We start from the raw sequence: 14,720 nt of genomic DNA, 5'->3' as shown, positions 1-14,720 counted from the left end.
TACGTCGTAATAGCACGAAATCCATTTACTGCCAAAGCGAAGACTCGATGCTTCGTTATTGCGCATACATTTTTTAGAAAGTTTTGTGGTCGCTCTAATTACGCGCTAATTACTATTCGGCCAACTTCAATCGACACATCTTAATCGCATTAAAAACGCCCCATTTCTGATTATCGATGTAGCGAGCTATGAAAGTGTTCTACGAGCAACGCTCGAAACCTGCGAAGTGAAATCTGAATATTGGAGGCAACATGCATTCGCGAGTGCATGTTCGAAATTGATCCTGTCATTCCAGAACGCGGCTGTGAAGATAGGCGCGGAGAAGAGACGGAAGAGAGGAGAGTCGCGGAGATGCGATCAAGGGAGGCGACGGGGAAGGAGGGAAAAGGAGGGAGGGATGGGAGCCTGCTGCCCGGGCACCTCAACCTTGAGCGCGCGGACGGGGAAAAAAATCGCGACGCCTCTGCGCAAAAATTAACGAGAGCGATACAACATGGCGGCCTCGCCCGCCGTTGATGTCTGCCCTCCTTCCCCCCCATCCCCCCCTTCCTCCTCTTCCTTCCGCGCGGGCTCGATTTCGCCGGGTATCGTTTCGGGCGCGGTGTCGCGCCATCCGGATGAGTGACTGCAGGGTGGAAGGACGAAGGGAGAAAAAGAGGGCGAGAGAGAGAGAGAGGGAGAAATGGACAATAGGTCATCCTTCGAGATCCCAGCAATCCCTTGCTGACGCAGGTCGGGTGTCGCCAGCTATGGGGCTTACCGGAAACACACCCCAATACCGAACTTTACCGGATGCGGCATCTAGGAGTTTTGATAATCGTCGACAGTCGTCTAAATAAACCCCCGCTCCACTTGTCTGCCGCGGCGTTGCGCGCGGCGTCAGGAGCGAGCCGCGCGTTTCCGATTCACTTCAAGTCGAATCGCCTCGGACGAACGCGACGCAATGATTAATATATATTTTTTAATTTCAAATATAGTACAATATAGTCAGTTTTTTTTTAAATCTATTTTCCCAGCAAGAGAATAGATATTATCTTTGATTTAACACGGAGGCAATCTGTTTCTAATCTGACTTTCTAGTTTAAAAGAGATAAGAATTTCTAAACGATTGTTATATATTTATAATTAATTTCTCGGCAGACTTAACAAATTTAAAAATTAAATGTCTCGGGAAAATTTAAAATATTCATTTTCTTAAAAAGATTAGTTATTACTTATTATAAAATCGCTTTATCCATAATAAAAAAATGTTATTATACATATTAAAGGCTAAAAATAATAAAGTACAATAGAAAAGTTGTACTCGATTTTTCTTGCAACAAGGATAACGAATAATCTTAATTGCATATATATTTTTTATAGGATTACAAGAATGTGAAGGGGCATTCAAGTTGCCATGCATTATTTATTTATCGATTCATACATTTTTAAAAATTGATTCACATTTCCAAAAAACATCTGGTTTCTATTATTACAGGAGTGACGTAAAAACGATAGATCGGTACACAATCCTACGGTTACTTCGAAGTCGAAGGAATACTGATTTGTTAGAACGGTAATCCGATATATGTAAAAATGCTCGCCCGGGACTATCCGCATCCGCGAGAAACGGTGGTGGTACTACATAATTTGTAGCATTAAAGTGGTACAATAACAGACTTCTACAGTGCGTAACACAGGTTCCGCGGGTTGTAATGACGAGCCTCGACCTTTCCGCACGACTGTATTCCGGGATCGTGTTTTCGGAATTGTATTATTCCAGGAGTGGGGAAAAGAGTACGCCGAGTAAACAAGAAAATATCGTGATGCTTCGAAATTAATTCCAGGGAAGCTTTCGCGTGTGGAACGAAACTCGCACTAGAACGCGGCGTAAAAACTCGTGTTACGGATGTCAAGAGTGTGTACCGAAATATATATGCACAAGTAGAATACGAGAAATTTATAGACATACGAAGCTGCAAGAGAGACACGTTCGCAAGCAGTTCGGAGAAAAGATGTATTTGATATATATTTAAAAAAAGAACAAAAAAGTATGAAGAAACAAAGAATGTATCACAACGCGCCGCGCAAATAGCTCGGCCGCAGTTCCGTGTGTAGTCTAGGAACGAGAAGAAACGTAAGAATCACTGAGTCAAAGTCCGAAAATTTAGTCTACTCCTTTTTCCCTTCCTACAACTAACGTAGTCCTGTATTCGGTGCCATTAACGATGACTTAACGCTCTGACAACGATACATAATCAGATTCGCAACTTATTAGCTTGATGAAAAATTCCTTCGTGCGTTTCTTCTATTCGGTCAGCGTAAAAACTAATATGGGAAACAAAAATGAGCGAATTTTATTAGTCTAATATCTCAGTTTGTCTATGATGTTCCAAATTCAACAAAAAACAAATCTGTCAAATAAACTGTAGAACTGATATATAAGATAATCTCGAGGAGACTAGCTTTTAAGAATAGAGAAATTGTAATTAATTGCGTACAACGGGACGAGCAATTGAATCGGGTTAAATCTTATATATTACGTATCTGACTAAAGATTTGTGTGAATTTGGTATGTGTTGTTAGAGCGTTAAGTCGAATTCTAGTCGAAGGAATAATTGGAGTACGTTTACTAATATCGTTAATTTAATAATAATGCATAACGGCACATAAAAAATTAAAACGCAACGACGAGCGTCTCGACGATCATTAAATCGATGGACCGACAGAATATTATACACTGCCCAAAAATAATTGAGGCACCGCTGCTTTAAACGAACAAATCAGTTTATCAAAAGAGCTAAAAAAATATGTTTACAAATATATATTTATCAAAAACCAAAGAAAAATAGGATAATTAATTTCTTCATGGAACAAATTGATCAAAAAGTGTAACAGCATGTTAAATATATGAAAAATACTCTCGTTGAATTTTCTTCAGTCACTGGTGGATCTACATTATCGAAGAAACCTGTAATGTTCCTGCGAGACTTTAAAAAAATACTTATTAATTTATGTAACCAGTCTATATGTTTTTTATTAACAAAAACAACATAAAGGGACATTTATGTTGTTAAGGCTTATTTCAAAAATAAATACATCTTCATAAAAAAAAAATATTACAAAACAAATTATTTTCCATTTTGTGTAGCTATTATTCAACAAAATAATTAACTAGACTAGATTTTAAGGGAAAGACGTATAGTGTAAGAAACAATATGTCTCGAAGGCTACTTGGCATTTCAAAATTCCAATCCTAAAACTTAAACTTTGTTCTTAAGCAGATATTCACAATCTTTAAAGCTGTTACCACCCTGTATGATCCCCTCAATTATTTTTTTGCAGCGTATTAATTTTCATTGTTTCACAGTTAGATGCGATTCGACGCGCGTCGAGGGCATCGGGAAGCGGCTCTAACACCGATAGTGCTTAGAAAATAATGCACGATTACGAGCTTCGTGTTTTTTTTTTTTTTTTACACCGCTGTTATTCGGCGGCAATCTCGAATATAATAATGAGCACGAATAGGACAGCGGAAAAAATCAACCGACCTCCCGCGATATTCCTCGTCGTCGAATTAAGCCGCGCGATAATTAATCTACGATCGCGAAGCCTCTCTCGTCGGCGCGCTCACGCACACAATATAATACGCATAGAATAGACGAACACGCACAACGTACATACATATACATCTTACAATTCGTTAATCTCGCTAAGTGAGACAATTATTTCGGTAGTGTATGACGCGATTACATTGGCAGAGAAAAATATATAGCGCGGTTGGTTCATTCGTATGGTGGTCCGACATCACAAAGCAACAACGAGTGAGACTTCCAATGCTGATTCGATGCCGATGCCGTTTTTCCGATCTCGCATCGACCTCACACGAAGAGGAAACGGGTCCCCGCGCTCGTCGTCTGCGCGCGTCATCGCGCGCTCTCTGCAAACCCATCTCCTTAAATATATACAGCGAAACTATATGTCCGAACAAGATCTGTCCTCGAGATAATGAGGACAACCGTCTTGAGGTTCGCTTACGCAGGCTGTCCGAAGGAAAGTGTAACGATAGTGAGACGATTATTTCCGTCCGCGCGAAGGAGCTTGGAAGCGACTTTTCCTTTCGGCGCGACGAAGCTCAGTTATCGAGAACTTCATCCGGCGGCGATTCAGCGGAGCTTCGAAAGACGCGCGGAAGTATTAGACTCGCGATGGAACTTCTCGATTACATTAAATACAGAGTCTCCGTCCCATGTCGCCAAGGAAAAGCCGATTGCCAGAACGCTCCCAGACTCTTTAAAGGTCCCTCGCTTAATAACATCCCCCTCCCCTTTCCTCGACATCCCGACATTATACATATCTGCAACGTGCAACGCGCGTACCTGCACGTGTACGAGAAACGTGTGACGCAACGCGTCACGCGTTTACGTTTGGTTAGCACGTCGATTAATTAGCACCGATCGCGATCTCTTTTTTTTTTCTTTTCATTGCGGCGTTGTCGATCGAACGACGCCGGGTGTAACGAGTAACGTGGGTCGAGACGCATCGACGAAGCGCCGCTTTTGCAAACAGGAAAATGTGAAAGCGACGCTAAATCGCGGCGAGCACGCCGTCACCGTCACGGAGAGCGAGCGCGTGACTTTCGCGCAATTCCTCATCACAATGTGTACAATCGACATCAACTGCCGACGATGCTAATACTTAATGAAAACTAAATGCTACGGAGTCGACGAAGAAGTAATTACACAGGTATATCTTGGTCCGCTTGGCCGTGTCCGCCACGATTTCGCGTCATTTCAACTTCGTTCCACCCGCGGCGGCGGGGGGAACAACATTCGCAGAGCATTCGATCGCGCTTTCTCAATTGCTCTTGTTTTAACGCCTAACTGCAGAGTCCCGTTCTTATTCAACCGTTTTAATATCGACGCGGTGCCTTTTAAAGATTGACGATCCGGGAACGACACCCGGTTTAAGACAATTCAATCGACGTGACGGAGTCCAAAAATGACATATGTCTTATACATAAGATTCGTAATTATTCATCGGTTGAACTCGAGGCGAGATTCTGTGGTAACATTACCTGGGTACTAAGGGGTTTCTATCCTTTTGGATAGATCATGTCTTCCCTGCGCTGAGAAGCTAAAACTGACCCGTGCTAAAAGCGAAATTCTTATTGGAAAAAAAAAAAAAAAAAAAATTCTCACAGCGATAAACCAAATTTTATACTGACAGCATTATAGTAACGCCAATATACATATACATATACTGCACGACGCCCGAATGTCCCCTTCGTGTTTTAGAACCGCGTTCAAATCTGGAATATACGCTTGGAAATTCGCATTAGCGTCAAGAATCGATTTAGCATCGTTTCCCCGAATCAGTTCGCAGGCGAGTGTTCAAGAATCCACTTCGATGACGGCGCATCTAACGAAGATTGTCGTCGTGTACAAATTCTTTTACATCGCTCTTGCTCGGTTTTAATATACCCTCTCAGACGAATAAAAACGCGAGAGACCATTCTTCTTTCGCCGCGCGCGACTCTTCGATCCCTCGCGGATCGCACGCAATACAGATCGCAGTGACGAGCGTGGTACAGTGCGTTCGATGCTCTCTGGCTCATTCCACCATTACACGCTACGCTTTCTTTTCGATTTAACTCTCTATCGGCCCTGTGTCACATCACATGTACTGATTTACATTATACATTTACATTACTCCTCCTTCGCGTTCCTCCGCTTTGTCTAATAATTCTAACTTCAAGTCGCAACGACCCGTTTCCAGGCGTTGCGTTTGCAAATGTACAGATTTTACTTGAACTTACGCTGCGCCACGCTCGCCTCCGAATCCTCAGAGATCACGAGTCGGGCGATAGAGAGCTAAAAGTCCCGTGCATCCGCGGGACGGATGTGCATTCGAATGACCACCCATCAATGCTCGGTGGCATTTACTCGCGCATGCTATAGAACTAGGACGTTGTAAGATCCGTTCGTGAGCTATGAACGAATATTATAGCGACAAAATATACATACGCGGGCCCCCGTAAAAGCCCTTTGTGAAAGATTATACGGAAACCTTCAGGCTTGATTGCGCGAACGGTGTATGAACGGTTCTGTTCTCGCTTACACAGCTCGTTGCTTACATCTAAACGCTGTTTGTGTAACTCTTACGTGTGTGATATCGATAGAGGAATGCGCGTGTCTGGCGATACCGGCGTTCCCGTCCCGACGGGTAAGGATCATCTGTTTACGGGACGGAACGCGCATTGGTCGCCGACGTCGCGACGACAGGTACAAGTACAATCGGAAACGTACATAAACGAGCCGTGCGTTTCGACGGTAAACGCAAGTCGAATTCTCAATTCAGATATAGGAACGGCCGACCTAATCGAGGACGATCTAACGGAAACAGGCATAGTTACTACTACAGGTTCGTTTGTGCCTCTTATATAGAATTAACAAGATCGTCGTTTTGAGACTCAAGTTAAACAGTCTATCGAATAGTCTATCGCTCTTGGGGCGATCATCTAAAAGAACGAGACACGCACAACTCGATACAAAGATCAAATCGATGCTACGCAATTTACTATATGCGGCTTCTCCCGGATCCGATTCGCTCGACGATTCGCGCTGCCTGTCCCCGATCTTCCTCGCGACAGTACATACAAATCACGCTACATTCCCGTCGACTGGAATGGATATTACATGTACTTCGTACTTCGTTAAATTATGTGACGACGTATTACTCCGTGCCATGTCCGAAAGTATTGGAAAGTGCCGAAAACAAACGAATCAACGAACGAACGAACGAACGAACGAGCGAGTGAACAAATCTAAATCGTTGGACTGAATGCTCCCCTTCTTGTTCGCGCACGGGCGTGTGTATTCGTATGCCGCGGCCCTCTCTTCGTTCTATCGCGTTAAACCGCGTTTGTAAAGTATTTCTTTCTTTTTCTAGGAACTTATAATACTACTCGTGGCCGCCAACTGACCCGACGGCGACTGCTTCGTCCGCGCGGGTTCAACAAAAAATGCGTGTCCGTGTCAAAATCAAACTATATACATACATATACATACTCCGGCTGTACCCCGATTATCTTGTGCGATCTTGCTTTCAGTCGACGATAACTTAACGCTTCTTTCCCTTGTGTCTCTCTCTCTCTCTCTCTTTTTCTATTATAATTTACCTAAATGCGCGCGCTTCGCCATCAGTGGCGGATTTCAACCGGAGGAGCAACGCTAGCCGCTGCAAAGATTCTCTACAGTTGGGGGTGAGTCGAGAGGACCAACGTGTTGTTCGTTAAGAAGTTCGGCGGAGCGGTCGCGCGTATCCTCGCTTCTCACCGTGGAATGTCGTAGACGGAGCAACAAGAAAACTCTTTGCGTTCGTCGTGCTTTCCGCCTGAGAGCCGTGGTACTGGCACGCGCCGCTAAATGACGAGGGTCATGCGAGGAAATATACTTTACGCAGTATACCAAACTTCCGGTAAGTGTATACCACGGCTCCACCGCGGAACGCGCACGCCTGATCGCTCCAGCTCTGGCCGAGAAGAAAAAAAAAAAGAAAAATAAACGTGCGTTGCAAACCCACGTGTAAATTAAAGCGCGCGATTGAGCTGGTCAGGTCGTTGTCGTCGTCGTCTGCTAGTTAGACCGGGCTATCTTGTCGAAAGACAGTCTCACTCTCTTTCTCTCTCTCTCTCTTACTCTCACTCTCTCATTTCTTTCTTGATCTCCTAATCGATCACACGCACGACAAATTTCTTCCTTGGAGCGTCGGAGGTCACAGGCCCCCCCTTTTTTTTAAATCTCGAAGAAATCGCTGGTCTTGCGCGTTGAAATTTTACCAACGCCCGCGCCTGGATTTTCGGTCCTCAACAGTCCTCTCTCTCTCTTTCTCTCCCTTTTCTCCTGATTTTTTTCACATATACTCTCTACCGACACTCGCCGATCTTCATCCACCCTCGAACACGCTTGTAAGATTTTCTACTTTATCACAGATGTTTTATTCTCGATTTTATAACGCCCTGCCTATGTCTACAGCTCACTCGGTCAACAATCAGGGATCCTCGTGTTGTGTTCCCTATGTTGTTTTGCATACTACGCGTATGATTACGCTTTCGACATACATTTCTCGTGATGATTTCTTTCTCTCTCTCTCCCTCTTTTGTGTTTTGTATAGCCAACACGTGTTACAATCACAGATCTCATCCCATTTATGCACAAGAAGACACGATCACACGCTAAGGCCTGCCTTAGTACAAAAATATACATTCGCTTCTTAAAAAATAGATCTTAGCATTCTGTACTGGCTAGCGTTTCGTTTGATATTTTACAGTATTTTGATTCTTGGCAGGCTGCTTTAAGGGTTTAAGTTTACAATATCGGCTTCTATACGAGAACCGCCGTCGAGTGAGCTCTCTCAGGGCTTATTCCGATCTAAACGCTAGCTTGTGCACCATCCCTTTATTTTTTTTGTTTTATTTCGCTTTCGCGACGCGCATATTCATAAAATACGTTTCGCATTCGCTCGATCGCAACGGCGATGCGATTTTGTTTAGACCAGGCCGAGGTGGAAAGCAACGTGGAAGGAAAGCCGCGTCTTAAAGCGCGGCGGAGAAAACACCGTGAGGAAAGAGACGGTTACCGCGCGTTCAGCTCGGAACGGCGACAATTTATTATTATTTTTTTTCCTTTTTTCGACCGGATGTGCTTTCCGTCCTGCCGCCTCTTATGAATATGGCAACGCGCGGCGGCCGGCATGCAGCCCGCTCGACTTTTGTTGTATACACCTCCGTCCGGCAGGTTCAGTCTTATGCTTGTGGTTTTGTCGTTATCACGCTAGTGACACGTGGTTACATAGTTTGCGTTGTGCCCGCGTCGAGCGGCTGCACGGCCGCCTTTCTACACACGACATTACTTTTATTACAGAGGACTTCGCAGAGATGGTACTATCATATCACTTGATTTGTTTCTACGATTCGCGGATATCCGTTATTACATTCAAACGCGTTATCATCTCGCTCCGCGTTCTCGAATAATTTTTTTCTTCGTTCCGTTTCTATTCGCACGCTATTTAAAACTCGCTCTCGCGTAATTGTCGCATGGTTTTTGCTCTCACACTTTACTCTTTCTCTCTCTCTCTCTCTCGCGCTCGTTTATCACACTCACACGCTGGGTACCGCGCCCCCGAATATAGTTTTTCAATTCTTTTCTTCTTTTTCTTCTTCACGCGGAATTTCCGTTCGTTTGAAAGAAAAACGAGAAGAAACGTAAAAATTATTTCGTTTAAAGTCTTTGCCCCGTCCGCGTGGTATCGGCGGACAGCGGACGAGCGTTAGTCGATAACGTCCGCGTTCGTACGTGTAATAAGTTACGACTCTCGGAGTTACTCCCCTCGGTCGGCTCCTCTCGTTTCGCGTTTTTAAACTTTTCTCCCCTATTCTCACATCTGATGTAAAAATATACACGCGCGGAATACGAAATGAAAGGGCACGAGCGTGATATACCTCCTGGTCCGCGGTCCTGGCGAATGTGGACGCGTGTGCACACGGCGCGCCGCACGTTCGCGAGGACGGGCGACCGTTGTAAGGTGTTTTTTTTTTTAATCTGGTTATCTCTCTATGGTGGATGTCGCGTGACAGATTTCTCAGTGGATTTATCCCTTATCCGCGACTCAGGTACATATTAAGGCCCGTTCATCTTGTATAACAGCTGGTCGTATGTCGAAAAGAAACGCTTTGTTTCCCTCCCCTTCCCCTCTCGTATTTTCTCCTCCCTCCTTTTGTGCTTCCCTTAATCTCTCCCCCCTCCCTTCCTCGTGTATTTTTTCCGCACGCAATTCCGCGTCGTTCGCGCGTGTATCTATAGTGTCCCGAACGTATGGAGAGATGTATGTACAGAAACCACATATAAAAAACCATATTAATACACGTGTGACTATATACGATATACACGATAATGTAATATAATTATACAAGGGCTCGAAAAAAAGTAAATAACCTCTCGGAATAGTAAACTGTGTGTATATACGGCATATACGGCTGCATTTTGGTATTTTATCTTTGTTACGAATATAGCGCTCTTCTTTCTCTCTCTCTCTCTCTCTCTCTCTCACTCTCGCTTCCTTTCTCTCTCTTTGAAACACGCTCTCAGAATCGTCACTGTTAATCGCACGACAGAAATAGATGCGCGCTGCGTCCGGATGTTGACGTGTTTTAAAGTTCGACAGATAATACAGTTATACATACATATACATACATATACGATTAGCGATTAATAACTCCGATTTTACAGGTATACCTATATTCGTGTGTTCGTCATCAGCGGTCGCTAAGAGCACGATGAGTATAGACAGTTATACATATATTTGCACGTTACACGTTCGATCGCTACTCACGTTTAACACCTGTCGAAAGTTATACATGGACAGGCGTGTAAATATATACCGAGCGATATATATATATTTTTTTTTGTCTGTTTTCGTTCTCGCTCGCAACCGTATGCTCTTCCGTCGAGCGAACCGCGCTTGTTCCGGTGCGCGCTACGTTAACATTTGTACAAAAGCGTCCGATTGGTCTTGGTATTAAAAATAACCTCGGATCGCTGTATTGACTTCGTGCTCTCTTACTACTTTCTCTCTGTCCTCGAGACTCTCTTATGCTCCCGCGCCGCTCACATTTCGACGAACTCTTCGCGAAGTCTTACTAGATATTTACTCTCGCACGTCATGCTCTTGGCGCTCGCTATCACCTAACTTCCCAGAGAATTGGAAAAATATGTTGTTAAACGCATTTCTACTTACATACGTTTTGGAATTTTGTTATTCTTTCCAGTGGAAGTTCACGAGATCCGAACCTCTTTCTCACTCTCTTTCTCTCTCTCTCTCTCCTACGTGCTGCACACTTTCTCTTTTTCCGCTGGACAAAATCGTTGGCATCCTTGTGCTTCAGCTCCGCTGCGCTTTGCATTATGCATCTCTAGCAAGAATTCAAGACACAGTCCTCTTACAATGCGATCTTGTTCTCAGCTACGCCGTTCTAAATGTGCCGCTCTCTTTGACCAGAATAATAATTGTAGTTATATAAAACGTACTCTGGCTTCTTCTGGCGATATATCGACTTAAATAGGCGAGAGGGGCGATATATACATTAAGTATATCGCTCTTAATGCGTGTAATGTACGTTCGTGATCACACTCCTAGCGTCACTTTGTCAACATCAAAGCGCGACTCATACGGTTTTCCATAAGAAGAAAACTATAGTGCACATATAAATCACTGGAGAGATCTCTTAGCTGTAGAGATCGTCTCATTGTTTGCAAATGTGTTGTAATTTGCATTCAGATATACATCATCAACAAGTCGAAAGTAGATCTAGTTTGACTACAATTTATCACATTCATATTAATATAACCGATAGAAGTATTGTAAACGAGGAGAAAATTATGTGTGCGTTTATCTCTCTATCTCTCTCTCTGTATCTTGTATCTCTCATACAATTGCACCCAGAATTCCTAACTCGGAAAACGATAACGCCGTTGACAACGAGATTTCGAACTTATAGTGCGTATTTGCTGTTCGATGTGTGTTTCACCCTCGTTAAAAAAAATCTTGTAGAAGAATAAAAGATGTAATTTGATAACATTACTTCTGAGAATGTTGATGGCCCGGAGATGATTTTTGGATAATCACACTGGATAGAGATTTTTTTCCTTGGCTTCGACAGAATTACTTTTGATCACTGAGAACCAATGGCATAATCACTTCTCTACTATCGCCTTTGAAAGGATCCAGTATCACCATTGGCAGATCTGTGTCACTCAACGGCATCCAATGTGGACCCATTATCTCTCGAATTTCCTAAATATGTTACAATACTTAATATTTTAAAAGTCTCTCGATTTCGCAATCGATAGTTCGTTAATCGAATGAAAACGTGACATCTAATTCCTTATACTTGAAAAGGTATATGCCTGTTTACTCACACGTCTGATGTTCTCAGCCTCGTGCCACGATTCAACTTCAGATGTGATATCACTTTTTGCAAAAACCAATAATTTAAGAGTGCTGCCTCTGAGACGTGCGATGGCCAATAGATTCTCTTGGTAATACTTATGCCCCAGGAACACCATCTTCGTAAGTTTAGTACACTTCCATGCCACCAACACCAAGGAGTCTGGACTATAATAGAATTGTACATAGATAATACTCTTATCAGAGAAAAAGGAAATATGTTAAGTAAAAGCATAGAAAATTTACTTACCCATTTGGATCGTTTGGATCAAATGTAGACGGTATACGTTGCTTTCGATCTATCGAGTCTATCCATGTCAATGACTTCAATGTATGTGAATACCACATTGATAATCGATGTAGTGCTCTGATATTAATGTTTTCACAGAACAGAACTTGTAAGTGTGTCAATGGCATAGCGGGACAGAATATATCAGTATCCAAAACCTTAACGCCGGCATAAGAATGTATAAGATTGAGCCTTAATTCACACTGCGGGCTGGAAATAAATATTTATGTATATTTTTTTTACCTTTTTTTTACTATTATTGCTAAATGATCAAAATAATTCCAAATATGGCTAGTGCGACAAAATTAACTGTGACTCACTTTTTCTGAACGAACATTTGCCAGGCCATATTCGTCGTTCCCGGATAATCCTCTTTCCAGCCATGTATATGAATCACAAGTCTCTGCATACATCCATTATCTAACGCTTCCAATAAAGAATCGCTGACATACTCGTAATCCAGAGTTAAGATAGACAATCTGATAAACGAATTAAAAATAGAGTTATCGAATTCGAAGAAGTCATAATAGTCAGGATCGTCCTTGATAGATGCCAGACTGAGGTGTGTTAAGTGTTTGGAGTGATGAAGACGGAGTGGTTCCAAAATCGCGGACAAATTCACTATCAACTCTTCCCTGCATCCCAGACTTAGGGTCTCCAGGCAATTAGAAGTCTCAATAATGTTCACCACACATTTTACTAATGATACGGAACTTTTGTAATTGCTGAAAGAAACGAACAATCAATCCAACTTTATCGAACATGTAACAAGAAGGCTGGCTGACCTGTACGCTAGATAAAATCAATTTGTCAATACCTGTCATCCTCGTTGTCAAAAGGAGAATCACAAGTATTACTATTGAATTCCAGGAACAATTTTCTCAGTTGTCTATTGTGACCTAATTTCTTCAAGAGCCTGTACGTTTCACCTGTGCAATTGATGTTTCTAGGTATATCCCAACGAATTGTAGCTTCGTGCACACTCAGAGCGAAACGATTTGCCAAGGATCTGCAACAAACATGCTGCATGTACTATAACGACACTTGATGAATCTGTGAAGACAGATGTGCAAGTCTTACGAACCGGGCCCACAAAACGCTGTCCTCATCTCTGAACACAAAAGTGATTTTTTTCCAAAAGTTTGGGTGGAACAAGGTGTATCTCCAATTTCTGCATACCTACGAAAATTGAATAACAAATTCGTTGTACAGATCTTGTATTGATTAAGCATAAATATTAATAAATCAATAGTTGACATTGATATAAATAAAGATTTATAAAGCTGTCCCCAACAATCATTTTTACTATCTACATTTGTGTGTATAAAACATTGTTTACAAAAATTATATCACGTGAGTATCAAGTTTACAGTTTTTTAATATCACTAAAGATCTAATCTTTATCACATATTGACACGATAATGAGATATATCGTAAAAATGATCGTTGGCGATACACTCGCTGTTTTATCGCTTGATATAATAATGCAGAAAACAGAATATATATAGAGTATATAGTAATTCCCTTCTCCTCGCACGCACGCACATAACGATACGTTCGTAAATCAAATTTTTGCTCACGCAAATAACGATTGAGCAAGCGTATGTCAGATAGTGGCGAATTTTCATTACTTTCATTGGTATACATTCCGTCGCACGAGAAATATTCTTGTGATTAACTTGCGACGGCTTTATCGGCCGCACAATGTCAGGTCAGTTTACAGCGCAAACGATCGTGAGGAAAAGGAAAACAAGAGGCAAGGCTCTCGTGCGCGCGCGCACACACACACACACAGAAAACACTCACACATACTCTCTCTTTCTCTTTCTCTCGCGCATTCTTTCGCTATATACCTGGGAGGCTCTTATTCTGGTCTCGTGCGACAAATACGTGAATATCTCCTGCAAGATAACGGTGGGCAGATTGTCCCAGGACGGGCCGTGGTGGTCCTCCTGCGCCATTTCTGACGTACGGCACGCAGGCTTGCAGGACGAACAGCTGTTCGCCGCGCACAGCATAGACAGCTGTCCCTCGCACTTCCTCGACGTCGCCTCCTTCACCTTCGCCGTCGTCGTGTTGTTGTCCGCGTCCCCGTTCCCGTTCCCCGACACCGTCGCGACGGCGCCGCTCGCCGCCGTCGCCGCCGCTCTGAGCTTCTCCAATCGTATATCGGACGTGTCGTCGCAGGCGCGCATCATGTTCAGCCAGCCGATCGGCCAGAGTCGCGAGCCGTCCGCTACGCCGTCGTTTGACCTGTCGCCGATCGCGGCCGCGGGCGCGCCGTTCACAGCCGAGACGGGCATGTATATATACATATATATATGTAAATGTAACGCGAGCCGATGTGTGCACGCACCGAACTCGCGATCGCGACTTACCCGCAAACCGCGAACTCACTCCCCTCGCACGCTCGCCCGTTCGCTCGCTCGCCCCAACTGTCGCGGCC

At 43.4% G+C, this 14,720-nt stretch overlaps 1 protein-coding gene across 1 annotated transcript; it reads right to left on the bottom strand.

The window, feature by feature from the left end:
* Positions 1-1,385: 1,385 nt before the first annotated feature.
* Positions 1,386-14,704, bottom strand: LOC105457135 (F-box only protein 33). Its single transcript, XM_011701620.1, has 7 exons — positions 14,128-14,704; positions 13,359-13,453; positions 13,092-13,283; positions 12,595-12,999; positions 12,236-12,484; positions 11,958-12,153; positions 1,386-11,832 (listed from the first exon to the last, which is right to left on the bottom strand). The coding sequence occupies exons 1-7, from the start codon at positions 14,587-14,589 to the stop codon at positions 11,701-11,703; spliced, it is 1,731 nt and encodes a 576-aa protein (XP_011699922.1). The 5' UTR covers positions 14,590-14,704; the 3' UTR covers positions 1,386-11,700.
* Between the last annotated feature and the right edge of the window lie 16 nt (positions 14,705-14,720).

Source organism: Wasmannia auropunctata, unplaced genomic scaffold (genome assembly GCF_000956235.1).
Source record: "Wasmannia auropunctata unplaced genomic scaffold, wasmannia.A_1.0 LD335365.1, whole genome shotgun sequence".
Lineage (NCBI taxonomy): Eukaryota > Metazoa > Arthropoda > Insecta > Hymenoptera > Formicidae > Wasmannia > Wasmannia auropunctata.
This window is presented reverse-complemented; position numbering and strand designations above follow the sequence as displayed.

Excerpts from the sequence above, each read along its gene's own strand:
- LOC105457135 (XM_011701620.1), bottom strand. The coding sequence starts at position 14,589 with ATGTATATATACATGCCCGTCTCGGCTGTGAACGGCGCGCCCGCGGCC. Across the intron at positions 13,000-13,091 it reads TTTGACAACGAGGATGACAG|CAATTACAAAAGTTCCGTAT; the intron begins GTATTGACAAAT and ends CGTTTCTTTCAG. Across the intron at positions 12,485-12,594 it reads CAAATGTTCGTTCAGAAAAA|CCCGCAGTGTGAATTAAGGC; the intron begins GTGAGTCACAGT and ends ATTTATTTCCAG.